The sequence below is a fragment of the Mesoplodon densirostris genome, chromosome 2, assembly GCF_025265405.1.
Source record: "Mesoplodon densirostris isolate mMesDen1 chromosome 2, mMesDen1 primary haplotype, whole genome shotgun sequence".
Taxonomy (NCBI): Eukaryota; Metazoa; Chordata; class Mammalia; order Artiodactyla; family Ziphiidae; genus Mesoplodon; species Mesoplodon densirostris.
Genome location: NC_082662.1, coordinates 83,559,389 through 83,577,884, shown reverse-complemented (window position 1 = coordinate 83,577,884; position 18,496 = coordinate 83,559,389). Strand labels below are relative to the sequence as shown.

The 18,496-nt window shown below is 37.0% G+C and overlaps 1 protein-coding gene across 8 annotated transcripts in view; it reads left to right on the top strand.

Annotated features, from left to right (window-relative positions):
- The window catches only part of EVI5 (ecotropic viral integration site 5), a 240,978-nt gene that overhangs the window by 192,717 nt on the left and 29,765 nt on the right, over window positions 1-18,496 (top strand). For all 8 annotated transcript variants that reach the window (XM_060090121.1, XM_060090122.1, XM_060090119.1 and 5 more), the window contains one exon: window positions 5,753-5,848. In XM_060090121.1, coding sequence (XP_059946104.1) covers window positions 5,753-5,848 — 96 coding nt within the window. The remainder of the gene's footprint in view (window positions 1-5,752; window positions 5,849-18,496) is intronic.

Here is an 18,496-nt window from a genome sequence, read left to right as displayed (position 1 = left end):
CAGGTTCCTGGTAAATTTATTAGCGTAGCTGACATTTTCCCACCTGCTTATCAGAAAGAACCATGTGGACATTGCTTGAAAATAGAAAGCTATAAAAATACTTGCAAGAAAACCTTAAACATTAGAAAATTGAATGAACTGCCTCAGAAGTGAAATTAAATTGATATTCACTTATTAGAATATAATAGTTAATTGTATTTTTGGGTGTTGGAAATATACAGTTATTCAGTTTTTACATTTAAAAAGGATCCTTAAAAGGCTTTATATTAACATTTTTAAATGAGACCCTATTTGTAGAACAAAAAATCACAGAGTTTTAGATAAAAGGTCATTTTTGTACATTTCAATTTATTAAATAGCATTTAGGACAGCTCTCATTTTTTACTTCTATTTTTGAAATATCAGCTATATTCCCTTAAAGCAGACTATTGAATCAAAATGCCTCAAGCAGAGCTTTCCAGCTGTTGTGTCTGTCACACTGGTGTGCTACTAATGTGTGACAAGTGTGCCAGGATGGTGATTGTCTTCTCCTGGGGTCACTGTTAGAGCCTAGAGTTGCTTAATCACCCTTCCTCTTTCTTCAGTTTAGCCAGTGTGCCTTATAGGTTGTTTATTGGGGTATCTGTCTGTCTGTCCACAGAAACAGTGGTTTGATAGGCATCAGACTATTTTTATTTGTAAAAGTTTTGCAAAAAAAAAAAAAAAAAGACCCAACAGTAACCTTTGTATTTAAATCTAAAAAGAACAACTACATGCTATTAGATTTGATCAGACATATAAAGTGTTTCTCTTTGAAATTCTGCTTTTTTTCTGAAGTTAATAGAAATTGGAAGAACACCGTTTTTTTAGTCATAAAATCTAAGGGGGCTTCTTTGATTTTCACAAGTATCTTTCAGGAGTTTTTTTTTTTTTAAGCTAAAAGCATTCCATTTTTTATTGTAAAATTTCTTAACTGCCCTGTTTTTCATTAAACACTACCTTTCCTCCAAAGAAATCAAAGTGCTATAACAAACTTTTTTTTTTTTTGGTATGCGGGCCTCTCACTGTTGTGGCCTCTCCCGTTGCGGAGCACAGGCTCCGGACGCGCAGCCTCAGCGGCCTTAGCTCACGGGCCCAGCCGCTCCGCAGCATGTGGGATCTTCCTGGACCGGGGCCCGAACCTGTGTCCCCTGCATCGGCAGGCAGATTCTCAACCACTGCGCCACCAGGGAAGCCCTATAACAAACTTTTTAGCCAAACCCTACAAAGACCCACCTTTGGAAGAAACAAATCTTTGGAGTCACTTGATCGCTTTAAAAAAAATTTTTTTTTAATTTAATTAATTTATTTATTTTTGGCTGCGTTGGGTCTTCGTTGCTGCGCATGGGCTATCTCTAGTTGTGGCGAGCGGGGGCTACTCTTCGTTGCGGTGTGTGAGCTCCTCGCGGAGGCTTCTCTTGTTGTGCAGCACAGGCTCTAGGTGTGTGGGCTTCATTAGTTGCGTCACACGGGCTTAGTAGTTGTGGCTCACGGGCTCTAGAGCGCAGGCTCAGTAGTTGTGGTGCACGGGCTTAGTTGCTCTGCGGCATGTGGAATCTTCCCGGATCAGGGATGGAACCCGTGTGCTCTGCATTGGCAGCCGGATTCTTAACCACTGCACCACCAAGGAAGTCCCTTGATCGCTTTCTGTAAAACAGATTTAATGATTTCTATCTTGCCAAGCATTTTTTTCACGCAAGTTTTCCTGTAGGGAAGAAATGGTATTAATTATCGTTATTGGTCATTCTACAGCCATTCAGACCTAAAGCATTTCTGCGTTCTTGAGCTTCTTTCCTACAATATTAGAGCTTACCTTGGGCTTTGTCATTTTATTTGCCCTGAAAATTTTATGTTATCCCACATGATGATATTGCTATGCAGTGTTCAAAATCCTGAAGACCTTTGCCTTTATTGGGGACCTGATTTAAAATCACCTTTCTCCAAGTCTGATTCCAAACCATAAACATTTAGCTTATTTCATTCAGAAGGATATCTCCTTAGTAGTGGATTGCACTTTCCATTTAATCAACCATTTCAAGGGAATTAATGTGACATGATAGTAAAATTAGACTAAAATTTAAAGCCATCAAAAAGGACAGCTGGACACATATTAAAATGAGTAATTCTTATCAAATTACCCTGCTTTGGAAGTATATTTACTTACTAAATTTCTGCTGCCATTTCTCATGTCACATATGGGATTTAGAAAGTACTTTCTATAAGAATAACGGCTTCATTTATTTTATTTACGTCAATGAATATTCTCCCTCCAAAAATTTTTTTCCTACATTATTCCTTCTCTTCCTTCTCTCATGCACTCACTACTTAATCCCTTCTGCTTGACATCATCTTTTCCATCTTTGAGATATACAGGACTAAGGCGGAGGAAGTCTAGAGCCAAGGAAAATCTTAGAATGAGATGGTTATGAAACAGGCTGAATTTGGGTGGTGGGTTCATTAGTCTTTATTATAATAATTTTTTGTTCTTATTCTGTGCCTTTGAAATCTTTCATTTAAAAAGTGGAGTGATTAAAAGTAAGATCCAGGTATAAGTATATGTAGCTCCTCTGCAGAGTCAGGGCACCACGCCAACAGAATTGCTCTTCTGTGTTAAATTATCTTTGCCACCTTGATTTCATTCTTATGTACCCTTAGCGTGTTCTGCAAATCCTTTCATCAAGTTATTCCTATACGTACCTTTTTTTATTTTATTTTTTTCTTTTGGTAATCTGCCTTAAAAACCTTTTACTGGAATTTGGCCTGTTGAAGCAGGCCAAAGTGGTATTGGACAACTGTAAATTGATAATATGGGTCATTAGCTTAGGGCCATAAATGCAAGTTGCTTTAGCTTTTTTTTTTTTTTTTTTTTTTTGACTGCCTTGGGTCTTTGTTGCTGCGTGCAGGCTTTCTCTAGTTGTGGGCAGCGGGGGCTACTCTTCCTTGCGGTGCGTGGGCTTCTCTTGTTGCGGAGCATGAGGTCTAGGTGCGCAGGCTTCAGTAATTGCAGCACGCGGGCTCAGTAGTTGCGGCCCCTGGGCCCTAGAGCGCAGGCGCAGTAGTTGTGGCGCACTGGCTTAGTTGCTCCGTGGCATGTGGGATCTTCCCAGACCACGGATCAAACCTGTGTTCCCTGCATTGGCAGGTGGATTCTTAACCACTGCACCACCAGGGAAGTCCCTGTTATAGCATTTTATCTTTAATTCTTTTGATATTGCAATTACCGTTTAAATCAGCGGAGGCTGAAATAAATACATAAAAATTTTTGTAACAAATCCAAGAAAGCTAATTTGTGTGATCCTTTGCATAGATTTCCATATATTCTCTTCTGTTTCATTATATCTCATGTTCATAGTGCTGTAAATTTAAGGTGAAAGATGTGTCAACTGTTGCTGTGACTCTTACGCAGACAGTTCACTGAGTCTTTCATTTAAGTTTCCTTATCTAGGAAATATGAATAAAAATAATACCTATTACACAGTGTTGTTGTGATGATTACATATAAAGGGCTTAGAACAATTCCTAGCTCATTGTAACCCCCAGTCTTTCTCCATCACAGCTCCACAAGAGAATTAAGTCCTACAGAAAATTGAGTAACTATTTTCTCGATTCTTCTAAGGATGATACATAGTTAGTACCATTTTAGATGCATAGGAGGTAAGTTAAATCATTACATACAATGATACTTTAGGCATTAGGGCTTAATTCCTGTGAGGAACCTCAATTGTGAAGGTCTAATAAGTGCTCAAGATATGTTAGCTTTTATTTTTTTATGGTTTCAAGTGACAAATCCATATTCTAACTGGTTTAAATAATAAAGAGACTTTATTGGTTCATATACCTGAAAAAACAGGTAAGGAAGGCTTCAGAGATGGTTTGATTAGGATCCTGACTTGGTATCCCTGCTGTTCTATTGGTTCTGCTATCATTTCTCTGGCCATCATACTAATACTCCTAACTAAATCTTCAAAAAAATTTTTTTCTTAAATATGGGAATGTGGCCAAAAACCATAAGGTGTCTTTTGTATATATTTTGTATATATTTAAGAAGCCCTGCATATTTGGAATATAGTAATTGTTAAGTTAGTTCTTTGCTTAGATGATTATATGTGATATTCATGTGTTTAAATGTATAAGAAAAGTTTGAAAGCCTGTAGAAACAGTAGTTGTTCTTTTACATCTATACAAACATTAGTTACATCAAACTGCTTCAGCAGGCCAAATTCCAGTAAAAGGTTTTTAAGGCAGATTGCCAAAATAAAAAAAGGTACGTATAGGAATAACTTGATGAAAGGATTTGCAGAACACGCTAAGGGTACATAAGAATGAAATCAAGGTGGCAAAGATAATTTAACACAGAAGAGCAATTCTGTTGGCGTGGTGCCCTGACTCTGCAGAGGAGCTACCCATTCTGTTGCCGGAGCAGCTCTGTCTAGTTCTTCTTTCTGCCAAGGATGTTAGGGGAAGGTGTGTAGAAGAAAAGTAGAGGCTGGATTTGGCTGCAGTCAGAGGTCCAAACCAGATAATGTCCAAGGTCCCTTCTTACTGTGAGTGGGAAGAAACGTTTTCCACATTGGAAAATGCTCTTCACTACAACCCATTACATGCAAGGTAATTGTACAGAACCTAAGGCACCTTTTAAAACCTACTTTTAAAAAACCGATAAATATTTAGATACCACTAAGATAACTTTCACAGGAACTTCAGAGCTCTCTCAAATCAAAATGTATTATCTTTCTGCTCTGTGTATACTGATATTGAATGATCTTCAAGTTGTATTCTTGAGAGATAATAGCAAGTGTAGAACAGCTTGTATAGTGTTGATAGTATGAGTAAAAATATGTGTGTATACATGTGTGTTTGATTATATATGTACAAAATACCATGGAAAGACTACACTAAAAAAACTGTCAACAGTGGTTGTCTCCATGGAAGGAAACTGAGTGATGACTATTGAAAGTGAATTGGTACTTTTCTGGCATGAGTAGTTTCAGTAGATGTCTCTGCATCAGAGCTTCTTAACATTTTAAGCATCAACTTCCTAAACAAATAATCTGGAGATAACAAAAACAATCCTGTTTTCACTCTTTAATAAGCTCTTTACCTTCAAAGTACATTTGTTTTCAGGTGGTATAAGAAAAAGGCAGCTCCTCCCCTTCCTAGTCTACTTCCCTGGAAAATGATCCCAGCATGATTCTACAACTAGTTCTTAGGATTGGAGCACCTTTTAATCACATTCCTGAATAATTAAAAAAGAAATTCAGAGCTGTCCTCCCCTTTTAAGAGTGGTTTGGAGAACCTGGTTTTTTTCCTTCTCTGTTCCCCAGCAAAAGCAGGTTCGTAGTGTAGCTGTAGGAGGCTTACAACCTTCTCAGCTAAGCACTGAATCTCTTTATAGAATGGATAGAAAAGCATTTGCCCTCAAAATAACTGGATAAATGGCTTTTGAATTCTAGGGTAATTTTTTTCACTAGTAGACCCATTTGATTATTGATTTCTAAGAGTCTCTCAAAAGGTACATTTTATAAATTGTATTAATATAATTAATAAGCACTATTTAGAAATATTCAATATAGTTTACTATTAATTATTGTACAGAAATAGTTTGAGAATAGATTTGTTCAGAATTTAGCCAATTAAAGGATATGCCCTTATGCTGTCCTATATCTTCAAATGTTCGAGTATATGCTGTGAAAATTGTCTCTTGATTTTGCTTTGTTGTATTGTCACAAAACAGAAAGAAGAAGGAAAGCTTCAAGGACAGCTTAACAAGTCTGATTCTAACCAGTACATTAGGGAACTGAAAGATCAGATAGCAGAGCTGAATCATGAGGTAAGTGATAAATTTTGATCTTCACATATTTCTTTCTTCCTTCCTCTGTATTGACACAACACTTTATTATTGCTTATGACTGACTCTTTCATGGTAAATATTTTCTGTGAATCTTTGATTATGATTAATAATAATATTTTGGAAGATTACCTTCTTTTTAACATGAATTTTTCTGTTCCAATATTGAGGATTTATTTTCCTTAAACCTCTTTAATCATGATCTGAAACGATCAATTAATATTTGTATGGCAAATATTTCACTTTTTTATTGTGATCTGAAAAGGTAGTTTGTCTAGGTGTCAAAGTTACTTAAATTAAACGAAAATTTTCTTTTTACCTCTATAGTAGATTTGTGGTATTTACCGTTGTGGATAGAGGGAAGTTTTTTTTACTCTTGTCTTCTTTTTCCCAAGCGGTATTACTGAGATTGCAAAAAGGGATACTTGCCTAATATCAGTTAACAGATTTCTTAGTATCTGAATACTTTTTAAACTGGCACTACCTTGAATCTGTGAGATTCAGCTCATGAAATTTTCAGATAGTTTTACTAGATACTATACTAGGTAATTTAAATTATTTAAAATAATGTGTTTTGATTAGAGAGACACTTTTTATTAATGTGGCTCTAGGTCAGTTTCCTTTTTTTTTTAATGATAAATATCTGGCTAAACATGAATGGAAAAATGTGTTTCTTACCTTGAATTATTTGTACAAGAATGTTTATTCACAGTGGTGAGATTTGAATGGGTAACATAAACCTCATTTGTTAAGAAAGAAACTCATTTTCTTCACTAAATTAATTTAAACCTCAAAGGAAAAAGTTTGGATATTACCCTTTCCTGGTATTACACTCTTCAGTGAAAGTATAAGTGTTTTGGGTAATACCTCCTGGAGGCAGTCAATCTAAGTAAAATCTGAATGAAAAAACAAAACATTAACAAAAATGATAAATCTTAGATGTGGTTTAATTTAATTTGTCCTGAAATTTGGGAGGTCATGCCTATAAATATTGATTTTCAGCTCTGATAACATTTGAGGGATTCAGGATCATGTATAATCTTTACCTATTCGTGTGCATTTTTTATAATCTGTTCCGATCTGATAGCCAAGAATGAAAGAACAAGTTACAAATAAGCATGTTCTAGAAACGCTTATTCTTTTGAGAACCCTAAGAATTATTCCTTATGTTCAAAGATTTTCTCAAAGGAAATTATGACTAAAATAAAGCAATCTCCCATTTATAATTTTGACATCTAGTGATAAGGAATGTACCTTAACTAAAAATAATGATATTCTCGGGCTTCCCTGGTGGCACAGTGGTTGAGAGTCCGCCTGCCGATGCAGGGGACACGGGTTTGTGCCCCAGTCCAGGAGGATCCCACATGCCGCAGAGCGGCTAGGCCCGTGAGTCATGGCTGCTGAGCCTGCGCGTCCGGAGCCCGTGCTCCGCAACGGGAGAGGCAACAACAGTGAGAGGCCCATGTACCGCAAAAGAAAATAATAATAATAATAATGATATTCTCCTCATCAGGAATGGCAGGAAATATAATAGTTCATGAGGTTTAACTTTAATGTAGGGTTTTTTCTGTGGCTTGTTAAAGCAATCTTTTATCTTATGCAAACATGAAAAGAAAATTACTTAACAGGTAGAAGTTTCTTCTGTTAAAATAAAGAGCTAGATTGTGCAAACTAAAAACTAGAACAGTTTGCGATAAGATGCTAATTAGGTGATTCAGAATAGGCCAGAGTCCTGGGCTTAACCAAGTCCCAATTAGAAAGCATAGTAGAGAGGAGAATGAGTACAGCTGGGGACCACACAAGCACACAGAGGTGAGAGTGGGTATGGGGTTGGGAGTTTAGAGGAGGCCAGATTCGATTAAGAATTAATGCAACTGGGCTTCCCTGGAGGCTCAGTGGTTAAGAATCCGCCTGCCAACGCAGGGGACACGGGTTTGAGCCCTGGTCCGGGAAAAGCCCGCATGCCACGGAGCAGCTAAACCCGTGCACCACAACTGCTGAGCCTGCACTCTAGAGCCCGTGAGCCAAAACTACTGAGCCCGTGAGCCAAAACTACTGAGCCCACAACTACTGAAGCCCATGCTCCTAGAGCCCATGCTCCGCAACAAGAGAAGCAACCGCAGTGAGAAGCCTGCGCACTGCAACAAAGAGTAGCCCCCACTCACATGCCACAACTAGAGAAAGCCCGCATGCTGCAACGAAGACCCAACACAGCCAAAAATAAATAAACAAAATAAATAAATTTATTTTTTAAAAAAAGAATTAGGGGCTTCCCTGGTGGCGCAGTGGTTGAGAGTCCGCCTGCCGATGCAGGGAACACGGGTTCGTGCCCCGGTGCGGGAAGATCCCACATGCCGCGGAGCAGTTAGGCCCGTGAGCCATGGCCGCTGAGCCTGCGTGTCCGGAGCCTGTGCTCCGCAACGGGAGAGGCCACAACAGTGAGAGGCCCGCGTACCGCAAAAAAAAAAAAAAAAAAAGAATTAATGCGACTGAGTTGTGGAAATAAGGTTAGACTGAATAGAGCCAGCTTATGGTGAATCTTCAAAGCTAGAAGAGATTAAGTTTACTATTATAGATAATGTGAAACCACTATAGGTCTCCAGTTGGAGACTTCTTTTCATTATGTTTTCTGAGCAGATTTTAATATATGCACCTGTTCAAAGTTTTATAACTAAAGAAAGGATAAGTGAAAACAAGTGAACGTTTAAACTGAGATAAATGGTTGTAGTCAACTTACTATAAAAATTACTCTTCGTTGGACCAGGTTCTTGAGAAGTTTAAACAAGTTGTCACTTCTTTAGTGTTTTTTTCATTCTTGTGTATAGCACTTCACAGTGGGAAAAAAAAAGATAACTGAAGTCAATCTAATTGCTCCAACTTAACTTTTGTCTGTATGCTAGAATTTGCCAGAATTTTTGGCTTTCAACATAAGAATTGACTTTTAAGTATTAATGTTGTATTTGGGCATGTGACTGTTAATAGTCACTTTGTTAGCTGATCTTTGTACTTCTCTAAATGTTGAAGGAAATAGTGAGACAAACTTTGTAGATTCATCTTCCTGAACATACAGCAATGTTGTACATGTTATAACAGCTATGACCACTTAGCATAGTTAGCTGTATGAAATAGTAAAGAGGTTTAAGCGGGTTATTTTTTATGAATGGCTGAATATATTGTTAATCTATAAAATAACAATAATAGATACTATTCATTGGTTTGTTGGCCAAGCATTGTGTCAGATACTTCATATTTATTACTACTAATCTTCATAATAATCCCATGTGATGGTGGTATCCTCAGTTGAATGGATGTGGAAACAGACTCACAATGATTAAGTAACTTTTCCCAAGATGATGCAAATAGTAAATGGTTGAGCTAGGATCTAATCCAGTTTGGCCTGTTCTTTTCTGTGCTGCTTACAGAGACGTTAGATTAGAAAACATGTCATCAATGTTTAAAATCTTAAGAATGTCAATTAATGGCAATATTTTAACTGTGTTGTCCTCCTTCACACATGAATCTGCATATATCCAGTAAGTAAATTCTGCAGTTGACCTAGCCACAAGGACTCTCTCTGTCAACATTGCAAATAGAGATTTATCTTCACTTTCTGCACCTTACTGTCATCCATCCATGTGATTTCTATGACTCCCAACTCCTGCGATTCCTACCCTCACCACCTAATTTTGCTCCTAATATTACCTACCTACCATAGCAATCTTTTAATTTGAAGCCTTTTACCCTGCCAAGAGCTTCACAGAAGCCACTGTGGAAACTCTTGCTGCCCCAGACCTGGCAGGAGCTGTGGTTAAATCCTCCCCTTAACCCTACATTCTGTCCTCATGGGAGACATAGAAAAGACCCAAGGTCCCAATTTAAGTGCTTTCGTTATCCCATCTTCCCACCTCCTGCCCTTTCACCCATCTATCATCACAGCACCTACTCTATACTAGGCACTGGGTTTAGAACTGAAGATAAAGAAGATTGAAACACAACCCATAGCCTTAAGGGGCTCACAGTCTAACAAAGGAGATAGGCGTACAAATAAACAAATTGTAATACATAATGAAAAGTTTAGCATTATAGTAGCTACCATTCATTCAACAGCTGCTCTGTGTCCGACACTGTACTAAGTATTATACTTCCTTTATTTCTTTTAATCTTCACAACAGTCCTCTGAAATAGGTAGCATCATTATTATTCATGCTTTACTTGTCATAAAACTGAGGTTCTGGGGTATTAAATAACTCCCCATGGTCATAAACTAGTCAGTGATAGAGGTAGAATGTTAGACTATATGACTTTAAGCCCATCCATGCACTTAACTACCGTATGCTATATAGCCTCCTTTGAAACATACAGGGATAAGATGGCAACAGCATCTGGGCTGGGTTTTGAAAAATGAAATTTTTTCAAGCAGATTGGTCATCAGGAACATTTCAGTCGGAGCCATAAAACAAAAATGTAGATTCCAGAAATGAATAAGCCATCTACTTTTTCAATGCTGATCTGTCTTCTTGCAGCGGCCGACCACTAAAGACAAAGAATATTTTCTAAATGCCAGGAAAGGGAGACAGAAGGAGGTAGAAAGTTAATCTCATTTAGAAGCCAAAGGAAATGTACTCAGAACTCATTTATGTATTGACATATTGAGAAGTATAATCGTATGGTTCACCCAAATTATCAGTTGACTAAGCTTCTCTGGGTTCCTTGAAGCCTTGCTACCATTTACAGTATTGTTTCACGTGAAAATGCACGCTAAACAGCTGATTTGAAAATGTTTTTGGAATACAAATTTTATGTTTTCACTTGTTCTTGATGGTGATGTGTTCCAGTGGATGTTCTAGGAATAGGTAAATTTATTCCATACTGAAGATAGTTCACTTATACTAAAAAATATTTCCCCATTATACAGCTTTGCTCAATTTTTATGTCTTAATAAAATAGTTTTAAAGTGCTTTATATCCATAAAGTCTCACAAAAGTAATTCTAGTTCTATTCACTTAGTAGCTTTTCTATATAAAGCAAATTTTCCCCATTTTTATTAACCTTTCTATGTGGTTGTTGCTAAACCAGGTATAGATCTTTTGGATAATTATTTTAATCTTCACAGTTATTCTGTGAAAATTATTATTCCTGTATTATAGGCTCACCAAGGCTAAATAACTTGTCCAAAGTCACACCTATTCCTGATACAAAGACCAAACAACAGTTTCTTCATGGCTCTTTTCATAAAGAAAACCTTCTAGTATGAGTCCATCAGCTATTATCCTTAATGTTCTATAATAGTATGGGTTCATAATCATAAAAACTGAACAATCGAAAGAACACAAACTTTTAAAACTTTTCTATAGAAGTAAAACTTACAGAAAAGTGCCCAGGTGACAAGTTTGTTGCTCAGTAAGTTATCACAGTAATCACACCCATGTAACCACCATCCAGGTCCAAGAAGTAGACCCCAGAGCTCCATTCATATTCTGTCACAACCTCTCCTCACCCCCTCCTCCTCAAAAATAACCACAATATCAGCTTCTAATACAGTAGTTTTAAGTTTTTGAATTTTACATAAATGGCTCCTTAGGGTATATATTCTTTTTTTTTTTATTCTGCTTTGATTTTTAATATTGTTAATTTGAAAGAATTATTAAATATCAAGAAAAGTTATTTTTCAAGCATGTATAATATTTACTGTGACAGTTATACTGTTTTGACTATTTTGTTAAAATGTATTTCTATTTTTTATTTTTTTACATCTTTATTGGAGTATAATTGCTTTACAATGGTGTGTTAGTTTCTGCTTTATAACAAAGTGAATCAGTTATACATATACATATGTTCCCATATCTCTTCCCTCTTGCGTCTCCCTCCCTCCCACCCTCCCTATCCCACCCCTCTAGGTGGTCACAAAGCACCAAGCTGATCTCCCTGTGCTATGCGGCTGCTTCCCACTAGCTATCTGTTTTACATTTGGTAGTGTATATATGTCCATGCCACTCTCTCACTGTGTCACAGCTTACCCTTCCCCCTCCCCATATCCTCAAGTCCATTCTCTAGTAGGTCTGTGTCTTTATTCCTGTCTTACCCCTAGGTTCTTCATGACATTTTTTTTCATAAATTCCATATATATGTGTTAGCATGCGGTATTTGTCTTTCTCTTTCTGACTTACTTCACTCTGTATGACAGACTCTAGGTCCATCCACCTCATTACAAATAGCTCAATTTTGTTTCTTTTTATGGCTGAGTAATATTCCATTGTATATATGTGCCACATCTTCTTTATCCATTCATCCGATGATGGACACTTAGGTTGCTTCCATCTCCTGGCTATTGTAAATAGAGCTGCAATGAACATTTTGCTACATGACTCTTTTTGAATTATGGTTTTCTCAGGGTATATGCCCAGTAGTGGGATTGCTGGGTCATATGGTAGTTCTGTTTGTAGTTTTTTAAGGAACCTCCATACTGTTCTCCATAGTGGCTGTACCAATTCACATTCCCATCAGCAGTGCAAGAGTGTTCCCTTTTCTCCACACCCTCTTCAGCACTTATTGTGTCTAGATTTTTTTGATGATGGCCATTCTGACTGGTGTGAGATGATATCTCATTGTAGTTTTGATTTGCATTTCTCTAATGATTAATGATGTTGAGCATTCTTTCATGTGTTTCTTGGCAGTCTGTGTATCTTCTTTGGAGAAATGTCTATTTAGGTCTTCTGCCCATTTTTCGATTGGGTTCTTTGTTTTTTTGATATTGAGCTGGATGAGCTGCTTGTAAATTTTTGAGATTAATCCTTTGTCAGTTGCTTCATTTGCAAATATTTTCTCCCATTCTGAGGGTTGTCTTTTGGTCTTATTTATGGTTTCCTTTGCTGTGCAAAAGCTTTGAAGTTTCACTAGGTCCCATTTGTTTATTTTTGTTTTTATTTCCATTTCTCTAGGAGGTGGGTCCAAAAGGATCTTGCCGTGATTTATGTCAGAGAATATTCTGCCTATGTTTTCCTGTAAGAGTTTGATAGTTTCTGGCCTTACATTTAGGTCTTTAATCCATTTGGAGCTTATTTTTGTGTATGGTGTTAGGGAGTGATCTAATCTCATACTTTTACATGTACCTGTCCAGTTTTCCCAACACCACTTATTGAAGAGGCTGTCCTTTCTCCACTGTACATTCCTGCCTCCTTTATCAAAGATAAGGTGACCATATGTGTGTGGGTTTATCTCTGGGCTTTCTATCCTGTTCCATTGATCTATATTTTTGTTTTTGTGCCAGTACCATACTGTCTTGATTACTGTAGCTTTGTAGTATAGTCTGAAGTCAGGGAGCCTGATTCCTCCAGCTCCGTTTTTCATTCTCAAGATTGCTTTGGCTATTCGGGGTCTTTTGTGTTTCCATACAAATTGTGAAATTTTTTGCTCTAGTTCTGTGAAAAATGCCAGTGGTATTCGATAGGGATTGCATTGAATCTGTAGATTGCTTTGGGTAGTAGAGTCATTTTCACAATGTTGATTCTTCCAATCCAAAAACATGGTATATCTCTCCATCTATTTGTATCATCTTTAATTTCTTTCATCAGTGTCTTATAATTTTCTGCATACAGGTCTTTTGTCTCCTTAGGTAGGTTTATTCCTAGATATTTTATTCTTTTTGTTGCAATGGTAAATGGGAGTGTTTCCTTGATTTCACTTTCAGATTTTTCATCATTAGTATATAGGAATGCCAGAGATTTCTGTGCATTAATTTTGTATCCTGCAACTTTACCAAATTCATTGATTAGCTCTAGTAGTTTTCTGGTAGCATCTTTAGGATTCTCTATGTATAGTATCATGTCATCTGCAAACAGTGACAGCTTTACTTCTTCTTTTCCCATTTGGATTCCTTTTATTTCCTTTTCTTCTCTGATTGCTGTGGCTAAAACTTCCAAAACTATGTTGAATAAGAGTGGTGAGAGTGGGCAACCTTGTCTTGTTCCTGATCTTAGTGGAAATGGTTTCAGTTTTTCACCATTGAGGACGATGCTGGCTGTGGGTTTGTCATATATGGCCTTTATTATGTTGAGGAAAGTTCCCTCTATGCCTACTTTCTGCAGGGTTTTTATCATAAATGGGTGTTGAATTTTGTCAAAAGCTTTCTCTGCATCTATTGCGATGATCATATGGTTTTTCTCCTTCAGTTTGTTAATATGGTGTATCACATTGATTGATTTGCGTATATGGAAGAATCCTTGCATTCCTGGAATAAACCCCACTTGATCATGGTGTATGATCCTTTTAATGTGCTGTTGAATTCTGTTTGCTAGTATTTTGTTGAGGATTTTTGCATCTATGTTCATCAGTGATATTGGCCTGTAGTTTTCTTTCTTTGTGACATCCTTGTCTGGTTTTGGTATCAAGGTGATGGTGGCCTCATAGAGTGAGTTTGGGAGTGTTCCTCCCTCTGCTATATTTTGGAAGAGTTTGAGAAGGATAGGTGTTAGCTCTTCTCTAAATGCTTGATAGAATTCGCCTGTGAAGCCATCTGGTCCTGGGCTTTTGTTTGTTGGAAGATTTTTAATCACAGTTTCAATTTCAGTGCTTGTGATTGGTCTGTTCATATTTTCTATTTCTTCCTGATTCAGTCTTGGCAGGTTGTGCATTTCTAAGAATTTGTCCATTTCTTCCAGGTTGTCCATTTTATTGGCATAGAGTTGCTTATAGTAATCTCTCATGATCTTTTGTATTTCTGCAGTGTCAGTTGTTACTTCTCCTTTTTCATTTCTAATTCTATTGATTTGAGTCTTCTCCCTTTTTTTCTTGATGAGTCTGGCTAATGGTTTATCAATTTTGTTTATCTTCTCAAAGAACCAGCTTTTAGTTTTATTGATCTTTGCTATCATTTCCTTCATTTCTTTTTCATTTATTTCTGATCTGGTCTTTTTTTTTTTTTTTTTTTTTTTTTTTTTTTTTTTTAAATTTAATCAGTTATACATATACATATGTTCCCATATCCCCTCCCTTTTGCGTCTCCCTCCCACCCTCCCTATCCCACCCCTCCAGGCGGTCACAAAGAACCGAGCTGATCTCCCTGTGCTATGCGGCTGCTTCCCACTAGCTATCTACCTTACATTTGGTAGTGTATATATGTCCATGCCGCTCTTTCACTTTGTCACAGCTTACCCTTCCCCCTCCCCATATCCTCAAGTCCATGCTCTAGTAGGTCTGTGTCTTTATTCCTGTCTTACCCCTATGTTCTTGATGACATTTTTTCTTAAATTCCATATATATGTGTCAGCATACAGTATTTGTCTTTCTCTTTCTGACTTACTTCACTCTGTATGACAGACTCTAGGTCCATCCACCTCATTACAAATAGCTCAATTTCATTTCTTTTTATGGCTGAGTAATATTCCATTGTATATATGTGCCACATCTTCTTTATCCATTCATCCGATGATGGACACTTAGGTTGTTTCCATCTCCGGGCTATTGTAAATAGGGCTGCTATGAACATTTTGGTACATGTCTCTTTTTGAATTATGGTTTTCTCAGGGTATATGCCCAGTAGTGGGATTGCTGGGTCATATGGTAGTTCTATTTGTAGTTTTTTAAGGAACCTCCATACTGTTCTCCATAGTGGCTGTACCAATTCACATTCCCACCAGCAGTGCAAGAGTGTTCCCTTTTTTCCACACCCTCTCCAGCATTTATTGTTTCTAGATTTTTTGATGATGGCCATTCTGACTGGTGTGAGATGATATCTCATTGTAGTTTTGATTTGCATTTCTCTAATGAGTAAAGATGTTGAGCATCCTTTCATGTGTTTGTTGGCTGTCTGTATATCTTCTGTGGAGAAATGTCTATTTAGGTCTTCTGCCCATTTTTGGATTGGGTTGTTTGTTTTTTTGCTATTGAGCTGCATGAGCTGCTTATAAATTTTGGAGATTAATCCTTTGTCAGTTGCTTCATTTGCAAATATTTTCTCCCATTCTGAGGGTTGTCTTTTGGTCTTGTTTATGGTTTCCTTTGCTGTGCAAAAGCTTTGAAGTTTCATTAGGTCCCATGTGTTTATTTTTGTCTTTATTTCCATTTCTCTAGGAGGTGGGTCAAAAAGGATCTTGCTGTGATTTATGTCATAGAGTGTTCTGCCTATGTTTTCCTCTAGGAGTTTGATAGTGTCTGGCCTTACATTTAGGTCTTTAATCCATTTTGAGCTAATTTTTGTGTATGGTGTTAGGGAGTGATCTAATCTCATACTTTTACATGTCCCTGTCCAGTTTTCCCAACACCACTTATTGAAGAGACTGTCCTTTCTCCACTGTACATTCCTGCCTCCTTTATCAAAGATAAGGTGACCATATGTCCGTGGGTTTATCTCTGGGCTTTCTATCCTGTTCCATTGATCTATCTTTCTGTTTTTGTGCCAGTACCATACTGTCTTGATTACTGTAGCTTTGTAGTACAGTCTGAAGTCAGGGAGCCTGATTCCTCCAGCTCCATTTTTCGTTCTCAAGATTGCTTTGGCTATTCGGGGTCTTTTGTGTTTCCATACAAATTGTGAAATTTTTTGTTCTAGTTCTGTGAAAAATGCCATTGGTAGTTTGATAGGTATTGCATTGAATCTGTAGATTGCTTTGGGTAGTAGAGTCATTTTCACAATGTTGATTCTTCCAATCCAAGAACATGGTACATCTCTCCATCTATTTGTATCATCTTTAATTTCTTTCATCAGTGTCTTATAATTTTCTGCATACAGGTCTTTTGTCTCCTTAGGTAGGTTTATTCCTAGATATTTTATTCTTTTTGTTGCAATGGTAAATGGGAGTGTTTCCTTGATTTCACTTTCAGATTTTTCATCATTAGTATATAGGAATGCCAGAGATTTCTGTGCATTAATTTTGTATCCTGCAACTTTACCAAATTCATTGATTAGCTCTAGTAGTTTTCTGGTAGCATCTTTAGGATTCTCTATGTATAGTATCATGTCATCTGCAAACAGTGACAGCTTTACTTCTTCTTTTCCCATTTGGATTCCTTTTATTTCCTTTTCTTCTCTGATTGCTGTGGCTAAAACTTCCAAAACTATGTTGAATAAGAGTGGTGAGAGTGGGCAACCTTGTCTTGTTCCTGATCTTAGTGGAAATGGTTTCAGTTTTTCACCATTGAGGACGATGCTGGCTGTGGGTTTGTCATATATGGCCTTTATTATGTTGAGGAAAGTTCCCTCTATGCCTACTTTCTGCAGGGTTTTTATCATAAATGGGTGTTGAATTTTGTCAAAAGCTTTCTCTGCATCTATTGAGATGATCATATGGTTTTTCTCCTTCAACTTGTTAATATGGTGTATCACATTGATTGATTTGCGTATATTGAAGAATCCTTGCATTCCTGGAATAAACCCCACTTGATCATGGTGTATGATCCTTTTAATGTGCTGTTGGATTCTGTTTGCTAGTATTTTGTTGAGGATTTTTGCATCTATGTTCATCAGTGATATTGGCCTGTAGTTTTCTTTCTTTGTGACATCCTTGTCTGGTTTTGGTATCAAGGTGATGGTGGCCTCATAGAGTGAGTTTGGGAGTGTTCCTCCCTCTGCTATATTTTGGAAGAGTTTGAGAAGGATAGGTGTTAGCTCTTCTCTAAATGCTTGATAGAATTCGCCTGTGAAGCCATCTGGTCCTGGGCTTTTGTTTGTTGGAAGATTTTTAATCACAGTTTCAATTTCAGTGCTTGTGATTGGTCTGTTCATATTTTCTATTTCTTCCTGATTCAGTCTTGGCAGGTTGTGCATTTCTAAGAATTTGTCCATTTCTTCCAGGTTGTCCATTTTATTGGCATAGAGTTGCTTATAGTAATCTCTCATGATCTTTTGTATTTCTGCAGTGTCAGTTGTTACTTCTCCTTTTTCATTTCTAATTCTATTGATTTGAGTCTTCTCCCTTTTTTTCTTGATGAGTCTGGCTAATGGTTTATCAATTTTGTTTATCTTCTCAAAGAACCAGCTTTTAGTTTTATTGATCTTTGCTATCATTTCCTTCATTTCTTTTTCATTTATTTCTGATCTGGTCTTTATGGTTTCTTTCCTTCTGCTAACTTTGGGGGTTTTTTGTTCTTCTTTCTCTAATTGCTTTATGTGCAAGGTTAGGTTGTTTATTCAAGATGTTTCCTGTTTCTTAAGGTGGGATTGTATTGCTATAAACTTCCCTCTTAGAACTGCTTTTGCTGCATCCCATAGGTTTTGGGTCGTCGTGTCTCCATTGTCATTTGTTTCTAGGTATTTTTTGATTACCTCTTTGATTTCTTCAGTGATCACTTCGTTATTAAGTAGTGTATGTTTAGCTTCCATGTGTTTGTATTTTTTACAGATCTTTTCCTGTAATAGATATCTAGTCTCATAGCGTTGTGTTCGGAAAAGATACTTGATACAATTTCAGTTTTCTTAAATTTACCAAGGCTTGATTTGTGACCCAAGATATGATCTATCCTGGAGAATGTTCCATGAGCACTTGAGAAAAATGTGTATTCTATTGTTTTTGGATGGAATGTCCTATAAATATCAATTAAGTCCATCTTGTTTAATGTATCATTTAAAGCTTGTGTTTCCTTATTTATTTTCATTTTGGATGAGCTGTCCATTGGTGAAAGTGGGGTGTTAAAGTC